A 23,603-nucleotide genomic window follows, 5' to 3' on the forward strand; every position below is an offset into this window, starting at 1 on the left:
CGGAGAGCTTTACAAAATGTCCAGTGAGAACGGAGAGCTTTTACAAAACCTCCGATGAGAACGGAAAACATTATCAAAACCTCCGGTAAAAATGGAGACCTTTACCAAACCTTCGGTAAGAATGGAGAACTTTACTAAACATCCGGTAAAAACGGTGAACTCTACCAAAAACCTCCGGTTAAAACAGAGAGCTTTACAAAGCCTCCGATAAAAACAGAGAGCTTTTCCAAACCTCCGCGCGACGGAGAGCTTTTACAAAACCTCCGCACCACGGAGAGACTTCCGAAAACCCCCGCGATAGAGATGCTTCTTCAAAAACTCCGTCGGGCAAAAAGATTCTGAAAAGATATAGCGGGAAGGGTACCCCAGCATCTTGATGCCTAATGCCTCTATGTCGAAAGGGTACAGCACCTGCTAGCCTCTAAAAAGGCACAACAAACAAATCAAAGGGGGTATAAAAATCCCCCTCCCTACAAGGAAAGGTATGATCATGTGACTCAAACACGTATGGTAAAAGGTAACAACATTACCCTACCATCTCCTCCGAAAATACCTTTTACATGTTATTTTGTGAGGGTTATACTAACATTTAATAAAAACCCGCGCCTCATGGCACGGGAAACATAGTGGAACCCCTGACGATCCACTGTAAAGACAACAAGGCCGGGCAGCGGCTAAGGGCTGAGGGGGTCGCGGACTATCTCTTCCGCCCGGCCTTCGGCTTTACCTCCGACGCACCATCACTAGGTTCCGGATGGAATACCTCCGGAGCCGGGCAGCGGCTAAGGGCTGAGGGGGTCGCGGACCCTCTCTTACGCTCGACCTTCAGCTTCACCTCCGACGCATCATCGCCAGGCTTCGAATGAAATACCTACGGAGCTGGGCAATGGCTAAGGGCCGAGGGGGTCGTGGACCCACTCTTCCGCAAGGCCTTCGGCTTCGCCTCTGATGCATCGTCGCCAGGCTCCAGATGGAATACCTCCGGAGCCGGGCAGTGGCTAAGGGTCGAGGGGGTCGCGGACCCTCTCTTTCGCCCAACCTTTGGCTCTGCCGCTGATGCACCGTCGCTAGGCTCCAGACGGAATACCTTCAGAGTCTAGCAGTAGCTAAGGGCCGAGGGGGTCATGGACCCTCTTTTCCGCCCGGCCTTTGGCTTTGCCACCGATGCGTCGTCGCTAGGCTCCGGACATAATACCTTCAGACCCGGGCAGCGGCTAAGGGCCGAGGGGGTCGTGGACCCTCTCTTCAGCCCGGCCTTTGGCTTCGCCTCCGACGCGCAATCGCCAGGCTCCGGACAGAATACCTCCAGAGCCAGGCTGTGGCTAAGGCCCGAGGGGGTCGCGGACCCTCTCTTCCGCCCGACCTTCGGCTCCGCCTCCAACATGCCATCGCTAGGCTCCGGACAGAATACCTACGGAGCCAGGTAGCAACTAAGGGCCGAGGTGGCCGTGGACCCTCTCTTCTGCCCGGCCTTCGGCTTTACCTCCGACGCGTCATCGCCAGGCTTCAGACGGAATACCTTCGAAGCCGGGCAGCGGTAAGGGCTGAGTGGGTTGCAGACCACCTCTCTTGCTTAAGCCTTCAGCTGCACCTCTGACACATCATCACCTTCAACCTGGGCAACTGCTAAGAAACCCGCAGGGTCAAGGAACACCTCCGGAGCTCATCTCCAAAGGTTCCAGAGGGACTTAGCCGAGTCAAAAATCTGGAGCAAATTAGGAAGGAGTACGTAGTAACCAGGCTCGAGGAGTACGCAGTAACCAGAGATGATGAGATCGCCACTACTCCACCCGGTTCTCCTCAGTTACCCTAAGTATCCACCGGTCATTAGAAAAACTAACCATCGCCTTCGAAAGGGATGAAGAAGTACAGTTTGGAGGCACGAAAGAATGCACGCACGCGTCCACCCGTTTGAAAGGTCCTCTCACATTGCGATATGGAAGGAGTCACGACCGTTCCCGAAGATCCATGTTATATTATTAAACAACCAATACATCCAGGGGATACAAACTAAAACAACCGTACAGAAATTGCCACGAAGTAGATGGATCCCTAGGGAGCAAAACAAGGTGAGAAAGAGTACAAGGTGACTAAGCCCCTCCGTAACATAGGTATATAACGGTGTCACCAAGTACACCATCCCGGTGACCGCCTTCACCTCCTACGGGTCCTGGCAGGGGCCACGCATGAGATGGCGTATGCGCCTCATCTGCGGCTTGCCGTTGCGGAAGCCGATATAGTAGCCGACTCCCGAGCAGTCAGAGGACACTGAGGAGTCCGAGGAGGTTACCAGCGAGGCCATGTCCCTCACCTTCCTGGCCTCTTCCTGCTTCACCGCCGGGCCCATAGACGCCGGCTCACTCTCCCTTAGCAGGAGATCCCAGTCGATCTCCTCGTCGTCATCAGAGATATCGATGATCTTGACAGACATGCCCTCCCCAGCCAAAGGTCTGGCCGGAGCAGTGGACAACCGCCTCCCTTGCAAAGGAGGAAGCTATTTTGCCTCCGATGATCGAAACAGCCCAGCTCCCGAAGGAGCCATCGAGATCATCGATGTCTCTGAGGAGGATGAGGAGGAAGACGATACCATACTCAAGTCAAGGTTAACTGCTTGCTCATGGGTTGTGGAGACTCCAACCCTGACTTTATACCCACCCCCGACTTTATACCCGAGCACGCAGCCACGTAGGTCCAGAAGATGAAGCTGGACGAATGTCGTCGTGTCCTCCTATTAAAACTCCTAGGGGAGGGGGTCGTGGACCTATCCAGTTTCCCTCTAACATGTGGCAACACTCCACGATGAAACACCTCATTTTCTCGTGCGGACGTCCTGTCACATTAATGACACAAACCCCTTTCGGCGCGTGATAGGATCGTGGGCACAAGACCCTGGCAACTCCTCGCATTATCCAGTCAGAACGCAGCAGTGGCACATCTTGTCCCGCTAGACAAATGTTTGGGATTCTCCAAACCCACACGAAACCTCTACTCTGGCGACTCCGAAGGACAGAGAAATGCCATCAGGCATCCTTGATACGATACCAGGCTGGGGTTGATTTTTCCTCTGCATCCTCTCCCCCCTTCTGAAACATCGGGGCCCGCGAATGAGGGGGTACTGTTGGGGGGAAAATAAACCAGCCTGAGGATAACAGTCGAAGACCACCATCCAAGTCCCCCCGGAGCCTTGATCTCCCAACCCTCTGTTAAAAGCTCTATCTCCGATATCATCAGATCCTTTCACGGTACCCTTTGCACCTACGAAGCCCTCCCTTGTCTTCGTCGGTTTGACCTCCCAAAGCCTTGCAAAACACAGCCTCCCGAAGCCTCGGTCTTCCGAAGCTTCAGCCTCCCTAAGTCCCGGCCCTCCAGGGTCTCGCTTCCCAACATCTTCACCTCCCTGTTCTATGCCTCCCGAGGCCCCCACCTCCGGATGATCAGGCCACCTTCCCGACGGCAGCGAGGTGAGTCAGCAGGCCCTGGGAAGATCTGCTGAGATGGGAGTGCTGGTTGTCCTTTGCCTGCAAGGAAGTGACCGGTATTAAAAGCCTAGGCTGAATAGACGCCACTCTGACACCCCGGTGTGATGAGAGCTATCCTGACACCCCTGACAGTGCGGCGCCGGGCTGCAATTGGCGACCGGCTCGCCCCCTTCAGGGGGCAGGCACCACGATAATTACCATGGTGGATATTTATCTCCCGACAGGATAGAAAGTAGTCATCCGGAATAAGACTCAGTAATTTGGCCGGATCCCACATATTTGTACATTATGATAACTTGTACGCTAAGCTACGTATGGCCCTATAAATAGGAGGCCATGGTCCTCTAGGTAGAGGAGGGACAGAGAACACGCATCACAGCGAACCTGTGATACTCCCCGAGATCGATCTATTTTTCCTACCATCAATACATTCGTTGTGTTCCTTCCTCTTAAACTTCGTCTCCAAGCTTGAGCTCCTCCTTAGAAGAAACTCTCATCGTATTTGTTGAGGCAAGACGAACTCTTGCTCCAACATCACTCTTTAGGAAGAAATCGAGTGGCAAATACTTCCGATGTCTTGCTTCAGACCACAATGTGGCTATCTGTAGGGAGCCCATGCTGCATCCTCTGCTTCACTTTTGCTCATCGTTCAAGTTGGTTCCCCTTCAGGAAGAATATTGATTGTCTCTGCACTTCACGGCTTGTTAGTCATGACCTGATCGAGCCATGGCACCAGATGCCTCCTTCATCCCTATCCTCGGAGGCCTTCCGTCCCCTTCAGAGTCATATGCCGCCAATCCAGTCTGGTCCTCGAATATCATGACTGCTCCCCACTTGGACGGAGCACATTTATTGCTGGTGGGCGCCAGCGTGTGCGATCTCTGTCTCTTTTACATGGTCGGCGCTCAGTCTCAAGTGTGTGCTCTCCTCCTACATGTGGGCATTGGATTATATGCTCTCCATCTCCTTTGGGTCATGGGTGCCAGCATGTGTGTTCTTAGTCTCCGGCATGCAATCGGCATCAGCATGTGTGATCTCTGTCTCCATCGTAGGGTGGGTGCTCAAACTCACTCCTGCGCTCTTCGTCTTGTGCTCTCTCACCTACTGCGTTCATCGGGTTTCATCAGGCCCCTGATAAGATTCCAAAAGCGAGGCGAGCGCACACTATCAAGGCAACATTCTCTGGATGCTTGTGGATGTCCTTGGGAGGCCTCTCCTCTCCTAGACGCTTCGGGGATATTGGCTTGCCCTCCCCTTACCCTTCTCATAGCTAGCATCGATGGAAGAGCCCGAATCCCCCAGTGTGCGTAGAGCCTCTGCTCTCATGCTCCAGTTCTCAACAGTGCTCACAAGTGACAGATGTGAGTTTGCTCCATTTGTTTGACAATAGAGTTCAGGAGGTGGCCATCCGTGCTTTTCCACATCAAGGCTAATGGGAGAAGAAAAAAGAATTATATCCAGTAGCTAAATACCTCTACGGGTTTGGCTGTTACAAATGATGCAAAGGCCTAGGAGTTGCTCAAACATTTTTCTGACCACATGGGTAGGAAAGTGTGTAGAGAATTGTCGCTAAATTGGATGGCCTTAGATGCTCATGCTGCTAACCTCTCCCACTTGGAGGCGACTTTTGAGGAGGAGGAGATAAAAGAACACCATCATGGACATGCCATCTGAAAAAGCCTCCGGCCCATATGGTTTCATAGGCTTTTTCTTTAAGCTTTGCTATGACATCGTCAAAAACGATTTGGTAGCTGCCATTCATCAGATCTACAGTCTTAATTGAGATCAACTTCACCTCATCAATACAGCAAACATCTCTCTCCTTCAAAAGAAAACAAATGCCTCAAAAGTTAAGGACTTTAGATCGATTAGCTTGATTAAGAGCATAGCAAAAAATTTTACAAAGCTACTAGGAAATCGACTTGCACCATATTTCAATGACTTGGTCTTAGTGAATCAGAGTGCCTTTGTCAAAAAAGTGTATTCAGGACAACTTTATTTACACTCAAAATTTGATCAAGTCCTTGCATAGAAACAAAGAGCTGACCTTCTTTCTCAAACTGAACATTGCTAAAGCTTTTGGCACAGTGAGTTGGGAATATTTGTTGGAGTTCCTGCAGAGGTTGGGCTTTGGGTAACGATGGCATGATTGGATCGTGCTTTTCTTTGCCACATAAAGTTCTCATGTACTACTAACTAGAGTGTCGGGTAAACGTTTCTTCCACAAACGAGGTCTACGCCAGGGTGTAAGGAAAATAGTCCTATTAGGCCATGTTTGTGATTTTGGTGATTAATGACAACATAGTCAATGAAACTAACATATTAATCAAGCATATATGTTAGTAGGTCTCATGGATGCAATACATGAAGAAGCCACCGAAACAGGGATAAAGTTTGGTTGAATTGGAGAAGTCTCAGGAGTTTTGTTCTCACTGGATAGTCCGATGTTGTATGTGTTGCACACAGTGGACAATGAACAATGCATACAGACAGAGGCAGTTTTGCCTCACCAGATGGTCTGGTGTTATGGAAGTGCACACACCGGAGAATGAATAGTGTAAAGAGGAAAAAGAAGAAGAAGACCCTACCGGATACTACGATGATGAAGCAAGAGTACATCGAACAAATACACCGGATAATGAACAGTACAAAGAGGCAGACGAAGCTCAAACCATCGAATGGTCCGGTGCTATGGAAGTACACACACTAGATAATGAATAGTGCAAAGAGGAAGAAGAAGCAGAAGACCCGACTGGAAAGTACGGTGATGAAGCAAGAGTATAGCGGACAAATACACCATACAATGAATAGTACAAAGAGCAGGCGAATCTTAAGCTATCGGATGGTCCGGTGATGAAATCATCTGTACACCGGAGTATATTTTCTAGAGAGGGTTGCATTTGGTGATTAATGACAACATAGTCAATGAGACTAACATATTAATCAAGCATATATGTTAGTAGGTCTCATGGATGCAATACATGAAGAAGCCACCGAAACAGGGATAAAGTTTGGTTGAATTGGAGAAGTCCCAGGAGTTTTGTTCTCACTGGATAGTCCGATGTTGTATGTGTTGCACACAGTGGACAATGAACAATGCGTACAGACAGAGGCAGTTTTGCCTCACCAGATGGTCCGGTGTTATGGAAGTGCACACACCGGAGAATGAATAGTGTAAAGAGGAAAAAGAAGAAGAAGACCCTACCGGATACTACGATGATGAAGCAAGAGTACATCGAACAAATACACCGGATAATGAACAGTACAAAGAGGCAGACGAAGCTCAAACCATCGAATGGTCCGGTGCTATGGAAGTACACACACTAGATAATGAATAGTGCAAAGAGGAAGAAGAAGCAGAAGACCCGACTGGAAAGTACGGTGATGAAGCAAGAGTATAGCGGACAAATACACCAGACAATGAATAGTACAAAGAGCAGGCAAATCTTAAGCTATCGGATGGTCCGGTGATGAAATCATCTGTACACCGGAGTATATTTTCTAGAGAGGGTTGCATTTGGCTTGGTTGGCTGAGGGTTGCTCACCAGATAATCCGGTGATGAATTTATAAGCACCGGAGAAGGCACTAGAGCAATTTACACAAAGTACAAGTTGCCTCGGATGGCTAAGGTATACTCACCGGAATGTCCGGTGTATCTGGTGTTCACAGTGGCTTGAGTGGGGTTCCAACTGCTAGTTCACGAGAGTGTACTCAACGGATGATCTGGTGTTAGTGCTACTATTCTCACTGGATCATCCGGTGTTAACAGCTTTTCAGAGCCATTGGTTTAACGGCTAGTGCGTTGGTTTGAGGCTATAAATACTCCTCCACTCAGCCATTTGAAGGTGTGGTGTGCTACTGGAGTCTAGAGAAGTTCATATACACATCCAAGCCACTAAAGTGCTTAAAGTGATCATCCAAGGCAAATTAAGCACAAGATTAGAGAGTGATTAGTGCTCATAGGCCTAGAGAGTGTGTTGCTAGGTGATTGCTGCCTAGAGAGTGGATCAAGTAGTGATCCAAGCTTGTACATCTTGGTATGCCAGCGCCTTAGAGTCTTGGTGACTTGCCGATAACTTGAGCCCGAGTTGCTCAAGCTTGTTGACCCTCCGACTTGATATGGAGCAACGACGAGAAGCGTGTACGAGGACACGAAGACCCTTGCCTTGGTGGCTCAAGCTCTGAAGTGATCATGGCAGCAAGGAACCGGAAGAGAGGGTAGTGATGAGACCTTGCCTTGGTGGCTTATTCGGGTGACGGCCTTGTCTTTGTGACTCGGTGGCTCAAGAGCCGTGACTGGGTGCCGATCAAGAGCATATCCTTTGTGGAGCTCCAACGTGTACTAGAGGTGGCATTCATACTATCGATACCACGGGAAAAAAAATCCTTGTGCCGAGTTTGCTCTCTCTACCTTATTTACTTTTCCGCGTTTATTTACTTGCAATTTACCTTCTTAGATAGGTTGCAAATGCTTTGATTGGTAGAGTAGGCACACTAGATAAAATTAGAGCATATTTAGATAGAAATTGATATAGGTTTATCTTGTGTTGTTTTTTGGAGCCGAAATAGTTCTAAGTGTCCTAATTCACCCCCTCTTAGGACGTCACTGATCCCTACAGAAAGGAACTGAACAAGCTAATGGAGGATGTTGCTTGTTCAACTGGAAGAAAGTTTGTCGGCCAAATTGGGAGGTCTTGGCTTAAAAAACTTTAGTATGTTTGGGAGAGCCCTTTGGTTGAGATGGTTGTGGTACAAATGGTAGCAACCGGAGAGACCGTGTCTTGAAGTTGCTTTACCATGTGATGAAACGGATCGTTGTTTGTTTGCGGCTTCGACAACGGTCATTATAGGTAATGGTCAGATGGCTAAATTATGGGATTCATGTTGGTTGCATGGTCAGACACCTAAGGACTTGGCGCCAAATCTATTTCTCATCTCCACAAGAAAGCACCAAAGTGTTGTGCATGAACTACAAATGGAAATTGGATACGCTCTGTAAGAAACATCACTACATCCATACAGAGTCATGAATTCATGGATCTCTGCATGAAAATTTAAGAAGTAGTACTGCAGCTGGCTGTCTCAGACAGTATCGTTTGGAAGTGGACACCAGACGGCAACTACAGTGTGATATCAGCATATACGGTCCAATTTTATGGTTCCTTTTGCCATTTCAGAGCCAGTTATATTTGGAAGGCCAAAGTTGAAAACAAATGCAAGTTCTTTGCTTGGTCATTTGTGCAGCACAAGCTGAACACTTCGGACAACCTTGCTAGAAAGAATTGGCCACACAACAACTTGTGCCCTCTTTGTGATTAGGCTCAAGAATCGGCACTTCATCTTGGTTTATAGTGTGTGTTTTCTAGGGAGATTTGGGTACATGTAGCGCATTGGTCACAAACGCAGGAGTTCTGCTCAATGCTGTCGCACAACCATGCTTCTATCAAGGATTGGTGAAAGAAAACAATAGCATCGATCGCAAAAACAGAACAACAAAAGGCAAACTCCGTGTTCATCAATACTTGCTGGAACATTTGGAAGGAGAGGAATCGAAGAATTTTTCAGAAAAAAAGTTTACAACCTTCTCAGATTTCGCAGTTGGCTAAGGAAGACATCTCGGCTAAGCTAGGAGCTGTCATAGTGTCTGGTTGAGTGGTTCTGTGCTACTGCTCTTGTTCTTTCTTATGGGTGTCCTCTCCTCTTTTCCTCTAGTTTAGTTCCTTCCTTCTTTTGGTGATTCCGCTTTGTTGTGTCCTTTGATGTTGTAACTGGTAACTTGTTGTTTATCTCTTCTTCTTCTTTAATGAATTGTAGAGCTTCTGCCCTCTTTTCAAAAAAAAAAACTCTGACACCAACGTGTCCGCCACCACAAGTCGCCTGCTAATCGGACGCCAACCCTAAGTCCACCATTCGGCTCACCCCACCCACGGCCCACCGTCGTCCGCGCCTGCGGCACGATTGCGTTGATGGTGCCGCAAGAGTCGACGGGCCCTTAGCTCCTTGGCGGCGCCACATGGCATTGCTTCATGAGATGAGGACAAGCTCCATGTGCTGATGCTCTCGCGAGGAAGAAACTGAGAGAGTACGGGAAAATGGAAATGAGGTGGGATGCATGGAGGTGGGTATGGGTTTGGGTTATGCAAATTTTTCCTATTCTCTTATTTGGAATGGACTGGGTTTGAGTTTGAGATATAACATTTTATATGACCATAATACTCTTCAAAAGAAAGCTAGGAACATATATGTATATGGAGGGCATTTTTATAATTTCTTAATTCTTAATTCTTTATTCCACCATAATTGGGCCATAAGCGCGGTCTCCATTGAAAATAAAATACTGAGAAATAAGACCCCATATCCTATTCCTAAACCCTATATCCAAACATTGTATTAGTTCTAACCCACCCATCATTTCTCCTTCCCAACCTCCCTACCCTCATATCCAAACGCCATCTGAGATGCTGGGAGCAGGTTGGCCCACCAGTCAGACGGGCATGACTGGTATTTCTCGAAGAACATTACCTGTCAAATCTAGCGGAATTGACGGCGATGGCAAAAAAACCCCCGAAGATTTAGCAACACGCTGATGTGGTTCAGATTAGCCTTCCGAATTACACTTTCCCGTTGGCATAAAACAAATTATTCCTATAGTAAACGAAGGGCCCTGCCCAATGTCATAAGTGCCTTCGCCGTGCTGACGCCCAACTTATCCGCTGGGCGTGCATGTTTGATTCTTGGCGGCTCGGCTGCGGGTGCCGCCCCGATCCTATCCTACAAACGAACCACCGCCACAATCCAAACGCCCCCCAGCAACCACAAATATCCGTACATTACCCTCGCGCCTCTCGCTCTTTCAGTCTCGTCGCCTGCGCTCCCCACCCGCACCACCTGCGCGCCGTCCAACCAAACCAGCCCATCGGGCCGCGGATCCTATTCCACATGTAAATGTCCCGATCTCTCCTGATCCTACCGTGTTCTCCCGTTCTTCCTCGTTATGTACCTCCTGTTTCTTTTCTTTTTTCCTTTTTGGTTTCTTGTTCTGGTTTTTTTTTTTTTTACCTTTTTGAGATTTCTTGATTCCATTGGTTCGATGTTTCCCAGGGACGGGAGCGGTGCCAACAATGGAGCCAACGGGAGCGGCGGCGGCGGCGGTGGTGGCGAGGGCCTACGGCCGATGGACGCGGAGCAGCTGCGGGAGTGCGGGCACCGGATGGTGGATTTCGTCGCCGACTACTACAAATCCATCGAGGCCTTCCCCGTCCTCAGCCAAGTCCAGGCACGCCATCTCCGCTCCTATATACCCTACGGCCTCCCTACCTGCAGTGTTCAGATCACTCATTGACTGCTCACAAGTCACATGCTGCATGCTAGCGTTACTCTGTCACCTGGATGGTGCTCTATGTTTTCGTACTCGTATGAGTGAGTGCCATGCATGTTGTGTAAATGCGGGCATGTTTGTAAGTCGCCACAAATAGCCGGACTTGTATGTCAAACAAACCGGCTATGCGGGGTTATTAGGCTATTGTGTGGTTTAAGGTCGGTCAAAAGTGTGGCACGTTAATTCCAAAAAAAAGTGTGTCAAGTTGGTCCAATTGTCTGCGTCAAAGTTGTGATAGCTGTTTTGTTCCACACAAAAAAGTGTGGTATCCTACACATCTCATGTGCGATGTGCCACATCTCTTTGAAGCAATTTTCCAGTGTTCATGTCTTAACCGAATAGGCTCCAAGTATTCGTGTTGACATGAGGCAAGCTGGGGCTAACTTGTCACACTTCTGCCTGACGCCAAATTCCAAAACAAGAATTACTCAAATGGAACGTAGCATGTAAGTTTCACAGTGGACAGTTCATGTCCTGTAATTGTCTCTCTTGCCAAATTCTTAAATCTCTGTTAGAGTGGACAAAATTCAGGAGCACAAGGGCCAAATAAATAAATAGTTTTACAGAAGAGTTTAAGTGTATGGGCGCTTCAAGAGAGTCATAAAGAAAATAGATAGAGCTACACAAGTCCACAAAACAACCTTAACGTTCTGTTTTATCTTGTTGTAATTTTAGCCGAGGCACTTTGCTCCCATCCAGGTCCATGTGCTTGCTTCCTCCTTAATCTTGGATAGTTGTGTGGTCGTGTGGTAGTAGTTCCTCTGCATTTTTATTTTGCCTTTTTGCATTACAGCATTAGTTCCATAGATCGGCCGCATACCAGGATGCGGATATTGCTTCTCTTGGTTCCCCTAACCAATGTTAGGTTCATCCACCATTCGCGAAGAGTCGTGTGTGTACTCCAGGAGGCATGTTGAAGTGTTATGTATGCAGCCACTGCTATACTGCATTCCAGATGCGTGGCATGCACGCGTGTAGAATATCTACATGCAGAGAAGAGATGTACTGCTGTTTCTGGTTTGCATCAGCATAGAGGACAGGTTGATTGGTTAGGCCATCCTATTGCGCCTTTCTACGGCTCTTTCCAGTTCAAGCTGTTCACTACAGGGAAAAACTATGATGTGTTACGTAAAGGTGACGGCAAACAATACAACCTTCAGATTGTGCAGTGGTGAAATATCAGTATAGTGACTATATATTAACAACAGTTAACTTAGTGTTCTTTGGTTTATGCTTTCGTAGTCATTGATTGAGTGATTTATTTGCAGCCAGGATATCTAAAGGAACTTCTTCCAGATACAGCCCCAAGCAAACCTGATACTTTGGACGCCCTTTTTGACGGTGATGATTTCTTTCAGTCCACTTTCAAGTACCGTTAGAATTCGCTCTTTCCATTCCTGATCTTCAATAATTAGTAGTTGTTTGTTGTTAAGCAAGTTCATTTCATGGGTTAGTTGTAACAGCATAGAGTCCAAACCGGCTTAAACCTACCCTCACACTGGGTAAACCACACACTCCATAAACACGTTTACGCTTTCGTTCTCACTTCGCATAAAAGAGTTAACCCAGGGTTGATGGCTTGAACTCTAGTGTCTTAATAAGTTGGTTTCACTCTTACTCAACTAGCAAGGTGGTACTAAACATATGCACTTGTGCACTCATGGGCTCGATCCAAATCGGGCTAGATGTCATGTACAACCCTCAAATGACCCAACGTCCTCGTCGGACCAACATACCCATACTTGAGCAAATGACCAGAAACATTCCCTCTTAGCACATGTCCATGCATCCAGTATCGGCACATATGCCATGCTGTGTGACCACTCAAGGCCCACACATGCCATGCACCATATGCCCACGCCCTTGGCCTGCGCACGTCTATGTAATCGTGATGATCGGCTCTGATACCATTTGTAACAACTTAGAGTTCAAACCGGCTTAAACGTACCCGCAAACTAGGAAAACCACACACTCCACTACTCCGCTTATGCTTTTGTCCTCACTTCGCGTAAAAGGGTTAACCCAAGATTGGTGGTATGAACTTTAGTGGCCTTATAAGTTGATTTTACTTTTACTCAACTAGTAAGATGGTACTAAATATATGCACTCATGTACTCATGGGTCACTCATGGACTCAGTCCAAATTGAGCTAGATGTCACATTAGTGAACCCTTTACTTGATCTATTCTAATTTGTGATAAATACTGTAATGTGCAGATATTCGGGAGAAGATAGTACCGGGAGTAACCCATTGGCAAAGTCCAAATTATTTTGCCTACTATCCTTCCAATAGCAGCACTGCTGGCTTCCTTGGGGAGATGCTGAGTTCTGCCTTTAACATTGTCGGCTTCAGTTGGATAACTTCTCCTGCTGCAACTGAACTAGAGGTTATTGTCTTGGACTGGTTTGCAAAAATGCTTAAGCTTCCAAGCCATTTCCTTTCAACTGGTAAGTGTGCATAACATTTTATTTCATGATGCATGCTGTTAGAAATGTTTTGGTGATCTCAGCATGCGAAATATTAAATTGGTTTTGTTTTAATATTGTAGCACCTCAGAACTGAACTATAGCTTGATTTCTCAAGTGATGAATTTCAATAAGCTAATCGAGGAAGTAGGAGGCACTAAGCATTATGCCAACTAGGTTAAATCCTGCGTAATTACGCAAATAATTATACCAAGCATATATTAATCTTTACTTCTATGAAGACTCAGCTGATGGTACATTCTCTCTCATCTGCATCCCATCCCCTGTGCCCCCAGACCACCTCTCCTCTTACAAACTGTTGCAAAGAAAAGAGAAAGCATCTCAACAACAAACCCCAAACAATCCATATCTCCTCTCAACAAACTGGCATTATCTCAAACAAACTCATCTTGTATCTACTGATAAAGGCATCCTAACTAGCTCACAACGTCTCAGTCAACCCAATAAACAAACATTATCTCAGAAAAAACTCATCATATCTCTACTAAATCTTGTTGTCACCTGTCTTCTTCTTGGGTGGCCCTGTCACCCACATTAACGCCACTGTGAACGTCCCAACGAACGAGGCTGCAACAAACCCAGCCTGATTGGGCCAATACTCAGCACCACTTTCAAGTTGGGCCGCCACGCCTTGTTCTCGCTGGCAAACTTTGGTCACTAATGTGGCGATGCAGTGATAGCGCCACAGTCCAAGCATGGCAGCAAACTGAGGGTGCAATGCAGACCGATCACAGCAGCAGAGGTGTGATGCAAGCAATGGTGGAGCTTGGTCACGTGGGTAGTGAATCTGAGGGCGTAGTGCAGGCTGAGTAAGGCGGTATACAACTCTAACAGTTGTATCTGTTATACAATGCTAAGTTGTAAACTTGTAATAACTCTAGGAGATATTTGATAATGCACGCCATTATAATTATGTCTCCACAAATAAGTGGTAATATCCTTCTCATTTTATCTTGGCTACTGAGAGGATTTAAAAGATTTTTATCTATTTATTTCATGATTGTTACGGTGCCTTCAGTCTCACACCTGTTCATACATACATAAATATATTATCAAATGAAGCCAACAAAGTCTAAAATTGATGATCTGAAATGTGAAGCTTTGATTAACAAGCATGTTCGGCAAAGTCTTTTCCTTTCTTTTTTGGCCATTGCTCATGTTAAGCGATGTATCTTATTTCCTTTCTCTTTTAACATGTTGAATGTTTCTTCTGTTTCTAAATGCTGTGATTCATCCATTGGAGTCTCGCACTAGTTATTTATGCTATTCGTCATGGGTGCATATCCAGTGAAAATGGACCTACAACTGCAAATGCAATAAAATGGAGTCTGGAAGTTTTTTTTAAAAAAAAATATCTCTAAAAATTACTAGAGATAGGATGTGCTCTATGTTTGCAAAATTTCAAGAGCAAACTCAAATGAACAATGCACATTCACTATTATCTAAGTATTTGTCTTTTCTATATAACTCAAATTAAGTTGCGTTTGCTCTTGGAATTTTGCATGCATGTCCTTCCCTATCTCTAGGCCCAATTTTTACATATTTGAAATACCTGTCCATTTCACTGGTTATGCACCCATTCATCGTAGGTACTAAAACAATATAACTTATCTAATTTGTATATGAAATATGAGAAATCAATATATGCTGATCTTATCTCTTGATATAGTGTCTGTAAATATCCATTTTCTAAAGCATATACAATTGCATACTCATCTTGCTTGCATAAGTCACATTTCAGAGTTGATTCATTGTTTCCCTCTTTACAGCGCTTGGTGGAGGTGTAATCCAGGGTACTGCCAGTGAAGCAGTTCTAGTTGTACTCTTGGCTGCACGAGACAGAACATTAAGGAAGCATGGGAAGACATTCCTTGAAAAACTGGTGGTTTATGCATCAGATCAGACACATTCTGCTCTGCAAAAGGCATGCCAGGTATGTCTGTGAAAATAAAAACATGTCAGCTATGAAGATAGAGCCAGAGTCTCACTTGTCATAAAAAATCCACCCATTCTCTACAGACCTTTTTTGCACTTTCGATGTATTTTCTGCTTTCCTGAGCTGGCATACTTCTGATTATAGATTGCAGGGATTTTCCCAGAGAATTTCAGAGTTATAAAGGCTGACTGCAATACAAACTATGCTGTTGCACCTGAAGCAGTTCGTGAGGCCATTTCCACAGACTTGTCATCTGGCTTGATACCATTTTTCATCTGTGCAACAGTTAGTAATATGCCCTACTTTCTTCGTATGCAACTTCCTAGAGTAGATATTGAACTACTTGTTGATGAGTCTGATCATTAACATCTCAACTTGAGTTATTATACTATTTCTAACAAACTACTTGAGATACTATATTGATAATTCACATCCTGATATTTCATCAAAGTTCAGTTATCTTATCGGTAATGTAAGTCATATTGAACAATTTGTTCTCGATCTTCATCTGCTTCAGAAATAGGATGTTTTTTATTTTCCTGGCATTGTGCAGGTTTGGAAAGTTGAAACCTTATCTAATGCTACGAAATATTATTACTCAATTGTTGTTATTGAGACCCCATGCAAAATAATGGCGATAGCTTTTAGGTGTTAAATTTGAAACTGTAGCTTAAAACTATGTTGAAATAGCTACTTAGTTTGTAGTATTGAGTTGTTCTGTCCTTAACTAGCTCTTGTGACTGCATATTGATGACTCATGTAATGAAATGTAGTGTTGTCTTCTGGTTCATTAAATATCTCTACTTGCAGAGCACAACTTATAATTTCTTCAAACGAAGGCAACATTCTGTTCTGAAAAAAAAATACTTATTTACTGCAGGTTGGCACGACATCATCGTCAGCTGTGGACCCCTTGCCTGAGCTTGGACAAATAGCAAAGGTTGATAGACATGTAGATTATGATAATTAGGGATGATCATAGATGTTACTAAGATTCTATGAAAGACATGTTTAATCAGTCTATCTATTTAATATTTCCATTGTTTTTATATTCACAAAAAAGTGTTTTTTCAAATTTATCAACTTTTAATGTGAATTTTGTAATTTTATTGTCAACTCCGATAGAACTAGAGCAAGTTATATGCATTATTCGAGGAACAAGTATGCTATTTGAAATAGAGCAAGCACTGGTATTTTGTTTTTGTTACATTTTGCACTTACTTCACAGGGTTTTGAATGCAGCCAGTAACTGGTTGGTTCTCAGAAATCCCTCGAAGGACCAGGTTTAAAACAATTCGGCTTTTCATGAAATTTGTGCTTAATTTTTTAATTCAAAATTCAAACTGATTTATAAGCAAAATTTGTACTTGAATTTGATCTAGCAACAGTCTGGCTTTTCCCCGGTTCTCCAGTGGGAACCGGTAGTGTCCTATGTCTTCACTGGAAATTCGGTCTACATCCTCAATGCCACTAATTATTTATTCTGAACATAACTTGTGCATTTTCTATGGTTGAATGAACACATCGATTATTATTTGGCATGTACTATGCACATTCATCAAATGTTTTTATTTATTATTTTCTTAGGCCCATGACATGTGGTACCACATTGATGCTGCATATGCTGGAAGTGCCTGTATATGCACAGAATACCGACATCACCTCAATGGAGTTGAAGAAGCTGATTCATTCAATATGAATGCACATAAGTGGTTCCTCACAAACTTCGATTGTTCCTTGCTATGGGTGAAGGTAGGCCATGTGATGAATCCAACTTGCATGTCGTGTTTTCCTCGTATTGCTGAATGATTGAACTAAAATAATTATGGCTTGTTTTTGTCCTAAAAAAGATAATTACAGCTAATTTCTTTTGGCCGTCCTATTTTCTTTAGTTCTTCCTATATATCTTACTATGATTATATTTGGTTACTGAATGGAAAGATTGATACCACACATAACAGGACAGAAGTTATCTCATACAATCGTTGTCTACAAATCCAGAGTTTCTCAAGAATAAGGTAAGATTCTTTCCCTTCATAAGATTGTGGTTTTCCGAATCCTTTTCGGCATTATTGACAATATATAATTTATTTTACTATTAAAGAGATTGCATCTTTTGATAGTGAGTGACAAAACAGGGATGATCACAAACCCAAATAAAGTTATGTAACATGAAATCTACAATTCCACTAAAAAAGCATGAAATCTACAAGTTCTGCTCTGTAGCTGAATGTAATGGTATGGTACTTAAGTGATTAATCCACATCACTCATATCCGCCATGTATTCATTATCATTGCGTTTTTCTTGTACATTGAGTTTAAGCTGCAAGGGTGAATTAAAACTTACGTAAAAAGGTTGGTCCCTAAACTTTCAAAGCATGTCGTTTAGGTAACTTGGCATTTCTTTTAGTTGGTCAAGCCTAAATGCTATTGTGGCAATAGAATGAAGGCTCCAAATTGATGGGCATTGTTGTTGAGATGGGTGAACCATGTGGCAGTTTAGGAGTCAAGTGATGCTCTGCTTTTTGCCTTCATTTCACTGGCAAATCAGCAGTTCATCATTGACAGGTAAGTAAAAAGCTAGAATGAAGTACTAGGGGAACATATTTAGCAAAGTTTAAGGCCAGGTAAAATTCTGAGATATGAGTGCTGCTTCCATGCTAAGGGGCATTTGGTGCCATTCTCTAAGGTGACAATGTTGGTAATTTAGTCAAATTGATAGAAAGAACTGAAGTGTATATTTTCGAGAGAATAAAGGGATTGGGTTTCACAAACAATACTTAGGACCGCTCTGTAATTTAATAAAAAGGACTTCCATGTATTTGTAAAACTAGTTTACTCTAAAAGAGATTTCGGTGAAAAGTCGTTAGCTGTTAATGTAAATTCATGATTTCTTGGTGCTAATGTGTATTAGCAATCTAACATTTCAGGCTTCCCAAGCAAATTATGTTATTGATTTCAAAGATTGGCAAATTCCACTTGGGCGCCGTTTTAGGTGAAACCCACTTGACAATTTCTATTACCGTTTATGTACTATTGATCTCTTATATTCTTACTACTTTAATCTTTTTTTACTTGTTCCTGAAATAATGATGTTTCCATGTATTTGGTTGCAATGATAAGTTACACAGTGTTTCCTATAACTGCCTACACATAAAATTGAATTGATCTGTTAGGTTGTAGTGATATTACCATAGCTAGCGTACATGGTAATTTGCTGACCAAGTCATTTCTTATGTAATTTGAAGTCCATTTAACATACTTTTTATGCAAGTAAATGAGACTTGGATGATTATTGGGACACTTTCTACACCCATGCAAAAAAATCAGTTGTCTCCTTTCTGGAACATTTCCCACCAATAATTTGAGTCAATCCCATAGAAATTTCTTAATATTTTATTTTAATATATAACCCCTGGAGTTGTTTCTTATTTTTGATCCCCTCCCACAGCATCCAAAATATTCCACAAATTTTATGTTATTTTTAATGCTGCTTAGCCCAATTTATCAAAATATATAGCATCCTCTTCATCTAAATGCACTGTTTCGGACTCATTGCAATTTCTCAGGTATTATTATGACAGTTTTATATTTCTCTTACCAAGTGGAGCTTCTGTTTCAGATCACTTAAGTTATGGATGGTCTTGAGGCTTTATGGCATAGAAAATCTGCAAAGCTATATCAGAAAAAACATTGAGTTGGCCAAACATTTTGAACAACTCATAATCTCTGATTCAAGATTTGAGGTAAGATAGAAAAGAAACAACCTTGTTCTTCTTTTCGAGGTTATGAAACTCTTGGTTGACTTGATTCTGAAATCACAGAATATTTTATTCTGCATCCTGAAATATTCATCTGAGAAAAATCCAATTTGCTACAAAAATTTAGGTTGTGACTCCAAGGACATTTTCACTCGTTTGTTTCCGCCTTCTGCCCCCGGCCTCTGATCAAGACGATGCTCGCAAACTGAACTATGATTTAATGGATGCCGCTAACTCAAGTGGGAAGATCTTCATATCTCATACGGTGCATCACTAGCAAATCTTTCAGTGCTCTTGATAGCTACTCCAGAAACGTTCTTATACTGATAATACATTGTTTTCTTCCCCACTTTACCGAACAGGTTCTTTCTGGCAAGTTCGTCTTGCGGTTTGCAGTAGGTGCGCCGCTTACAGAGGAGCAACACGTCTTAGCTGCTTGGAAGCTTCTACAAGGTGTGGCCACCAAACTCTTCGAAAGTTTGTAGGTTACAAATACAAGTGTACATTGATTCACTTCGCTGCTCAGTGTTCATGCCGATCATTCGGAGCCTAGATAAGCTGCCAGTTCAGCCAACTGCTTCAATTTGTTGTGTGGATTGTTGGCAGCGTTCTCGATCACTTGGCAGCACAACTCGCCTGGAACGCGTCGCGCAGCTCTCCCGGTGATTCGCTCACGCGAGGTCGCGATGCGCAGCTTACTGAATCGCTCATCTCTCTGCTCTTGGAACGTGACGCATAGCTGGTGAATCACTCACCTCTGCTCTTACGGTCGAATCACAGACGTACAAAGTTGTTTGGTGCTGCCTCACACGCTTTGCAGCGGGCTTTTCTCTGTTGATTAAATAGGCAGTCGGCACGAGGATTACATGGGCTGTTAGCCCGACTCTTCAGCCACGAACTCAAACGTGCCATCCCACGTCCAGAACATGTGCAACTACTCCACTAGCTAATGACGTGCATGTACTATCTTAACCAAATCACTTGGTATTGGCATATACATGCAACCACTAGATAAACGGCAAAGCTAGCGTCGAGACGTCCGATATATCAAACGTTGCAACTGTCTATCATAATATCAAAAACTAACATCTGTAATATTTTAAATCAACATTCGCAACATAAAAAAATTGCAAAAAAAAAACACATAGATTCGGATCCGAAAAATTATCCATTTGAGTTAATTCCTATATTCCGAGATGCACCATACGAAAATAACTCTTACAACGAAATTTCATAACGTCTAAAACATTTAATTTTAACGTTTGAAATATTGGAAATGCGAAGATATAGGAGTTAACTCGAATGGATAATTTTTTCGGGTCCGGATCTGTACACAAGAGATTCTGGGATTCAACGTTCTCGAAGAACTTATGCAATAAATTTTCATAATGTTTGAAACATTAAATTTGAAATTAAATTTGAACATCTGAAACATTAGAGATATATAAGACTTAACTCGAACGAATAATTTTTTCGGGTCCAGATCTATACGCAAGATATTCTTGGGATGCAACATACGTAAATAATTATGGCAACAAATTTTTATAACATCTGAAATATTAAATTTGAATGTCTAAAATATTAGAGATGCAGAAATATTTTTGGGCCGACATAATGATACTGTGGGCTGAGTGGGCCATCCGTCTGATGCATTAGACGTGTGAAGGGGAGCATTTCCGCTAGATAAACCCAGCCAAATCTCTCGGCCTACGACACCACCTGACTCAGAGACTAATTCATGCAGTATGTTGGCTCCATTGCTCTCGCATGCAGCAGCGCTTCACGTGGCAACATCCGTCTCGCACGGCATATCAGCACCTCTCCATATCCATGCATGCTCTTCATGCTAAGCACAATAGACTACACAAATATGCTAACTACATGCAAAACGAAAATAAACATATAGATACAAAATATCAAGATTAGCTCCAACAATCACCCCCTAATCTTGATATGCAATTCTCCATGCAGCTTCAAAGAAGTGCTGGTTCGTCGCTTATATAGCCTTGACCTAACAGGGCTTTCTCCTCCTTTTCTTTCTTAGGACATTCCCAAGCGTAATGTCCATACTCTTGGCACTTATAGCATTGTACCTTGCTCTTGTCTTTACGCCCTTAGCCATGATGATAGCCCCGACCACGTCCTCGTGACGAGTCATGTCCTCTTGCCATGAGAAGTTGCTCTTCCGTTTCGACCTCCCATCCCTTGAGCAACTTTTCATGTGCGTTCAGTGGCCCAATGACCTCCATGGTCATAGAGTTGATGTCGTCGAAAAACATCATCGACGAAGCAACATTGATGAATTTGTTGGAGATGACTTGTAGCAGCTTCTTCACGATATACTTCTCTTCCATCGCGTATCCAAGCTCATAGATGCACCCAACTACTGTCATGAACTTCTCTACGAAATCATCCACTGCATCACTAATCTTAAGGTTATCAAAATCCGAGCGCAAGGACTGAATCCTTGCCTCCTTGGACGCGTTCGACGCCCACATGCATAGAGCATAGTGCCACCCACACATAAAAGACGGTCTCTTTCTCCACGGCTTGTAGCAGCGTCTTGTCGTCGATTGACTAGGAGATGATCGTCAAGGCCAGCTGGTTCTTGCTCTCATCGATGCCCTTGGACACCTTCTCACGAACAACAACATCCCATACACTGTTGGTTCGTAAGAGGTACCTCATCCTCATGACCACGTCATATAGTTCTTCCTTGTCACCATTGGATACGGGAGCCTCCCGCCGTCGCTGTCATCGTCGAGTTGCCCAGGCCACTGCTCACAATGACTCTGCTCGGTGAAGCATCGTTCGCGCGGCATCCTCTTGGTCATAACTCGGTTCTGAATACCAAATGTTGGCAGCGTTCTCGATCAATTGGCACCACAGCTCGCCTGGAACGCGTCGCGTAGCTCTCCCGGTGATTCGGTCACGCGAGATCGCAATGCGCAGCTTACTAAATCGCTCACCTCTCTGCTCTTGGAACGTGACGCACAGCTGGTGAATCACTCACCTCTCTGTCTCACGGTCAAATCACAGACGTACAAAGTTGTTTGGTGCTGCCTCACACGCTTTGCAGCAGGCTTTTCTCTGTTGATTAAATAGGCAAACGACGCAAGGATTATATGGCCTGTTAGCCCGACTCTTCAGCCACGAACTCAAACATGCCATCCCACGTCCAGAACGTGTGCAACTACTCCACTAACTAATGATGTGCATGTACTAACTATCTTAACCAAATTACTTGTATTAGCTTATGCATGCAACCATTAGATAATTACCTAGCCAAATCTCTCCGACACCATCTGATTCAGAGACTAATTTATGCAGTATGTTGGCTCCATTACTCTCGCATGCAACAGCTCTTCACGTGGCAACGTCTGTCTCGCACGACACGTTGACATCTCTCCATATCCATACATACTCTTCCTGCTAAGCCATATCAGACTACACAAATATACTAACTACATGCAAACAAAAATAAAACATACAGATATATACAAAATATCAACATTAGCTGGATGGCTGATCGAATAAGCGTGATTTCTTCCGCTGTGCTGCAAAATACTGTTCAACGTCTTTTGTCGATCAGTCGCTTGATCACAAACATTCAAACTGAACTGAACAGTGGGCTGCCGTAGACTGTGGAACACGCTGACATACGTTTGACTGATTGTCATCAACACCGAGCGGCCGAATTCTGTCGTGGGTACTCCAACAGTTACAGTGTATGGTCGTAGACAGAGCCGTACCGTAGTATACAGGGCTCTGTGCAAAATTAAAATTACATCTTTTCTCGAATATAATTGTACATATACCATTAAAAACATAATTAATATTATATATGGTCAATATTTATAAATAAAAGAGGAATATTTGAGAAATTTATAAAAATATAATAATGTCTAAACCTCTACTTGACAAGCACTAATTATCACTTATCAAACACAATAGAATGATATTTATGGAATATCGCATCTTTTCTTTTTCTACGGCTACGAGGATAAAACGCACACAACACACACTCACACACTCACGCCTACGAATGACAATATTAAAAACACTCGCCTGTGTAATTCATGGACACTAGGATTTGAACTTTGATGGTTTGAGTCGTATTCTGATGCGTAATATTGCAACTAGAGAAAACAAATCTAGGTGACTTGTGGTTTGTGAAAAGTCTATTTATATTCTATATGGTATATCATATTGTCTAATTTAAACGGGTGATAAAAATCCAGTTGCACCTAAAGGCTAAAATATGCTTAATACTAGTAGTATATTTCTATCTAATCTTCGCATGAAAATCTATAAGACGTAGTTGTTTGCAGTGAGATGAATGACTAAGTTAACAGGCTGCTGATATAATTAATAACCTAAAATTACAAAAAATTAATTTGGTAAGATAGGATTGATGGTCACATAGAGCCCTTACAGGATGGAGGCCTATGTGGTCGCCGGTCCTGTACTTGCTACTCGACGGCCCTGGTCATAGAGCTGGTGATTTCCTCTCTTCTTAGGAAGAGATGAAGAACGACAGGCCACACTCGTAATAGCAGT

The 23,603-nt window shown here is 43.7% G+C and overlaps 1 protein-coding gene across 4 annotated transcripts; it reads left to right on the top strand.

The window, feature by feature from the left end:
* Positions 1 to 10,188: 10,188 nt before the first annotated feature.
* On the top strand, positions 10,189 to 19,954 carry LOC133892696 (tryptophan decarboxylase 2). Of its 4 annotated transcripts, none has more exons than XM_062333604.1 (15): positions 10,189 to 10,421; positions 10,582 to 10,756; positions 12,127 to 12,199; positions 13,076 to 13,306; positions 15,115 to 15,278; positions 15,426 to 15,566; positions 16,162 to 16,221; positions 16,869 to 17,033; positions 17,243 to 17,299; positions 18,213 to 18,277; positions 18,905 to 19,028; positions 19,171 to 19,308; positions 19,406 to 19,496; positions 19,650 to 19,785; positions 19,864 to 19,954. In XM_062333604.1, the coding sequence occupies exons 1-15, from the start codon at positions 10,204 to 10,206 to the stop codon at positions 19,883 to 19,885; spliced, it is 1,860 nt and encodes a 619-aa protein (XP_062189588.1). In that variant the 5' UTR covers positions 10,189 to 10,203; the 3' UTR covers positions 19,886 to 19,954. The 4 variants fall into 4 exon arrangements, with proteins under 4 accessions (XP_062189588.1, XP_062189591.1, XP_062189589.1 ...); XM_062333607.1 differs by having other exon boundaries at positions 10,339 to 10,476; XM_062333605.1 differs by having other exon boundaries at positions 10,339 to 10,476; positions 12,131 to 12,199.
* The last annotated feature ends 3,649 nt before the right edge of the window (positions 19,955 to 23,603 follow it).

This window comes from Phragmites australis, chromosome 15, assembly GCF_958298935.1.
Source record: "Phragmites australis chromosome 15, lpPhrAust1.1, whole genome shotgun sequence".
Lineage (NCBI taxonomy): Eukaryota > Viridiplantae > Streptophyta > Magnoliopsida > Poales > Poaceae > Phragmites > Phragmites australis.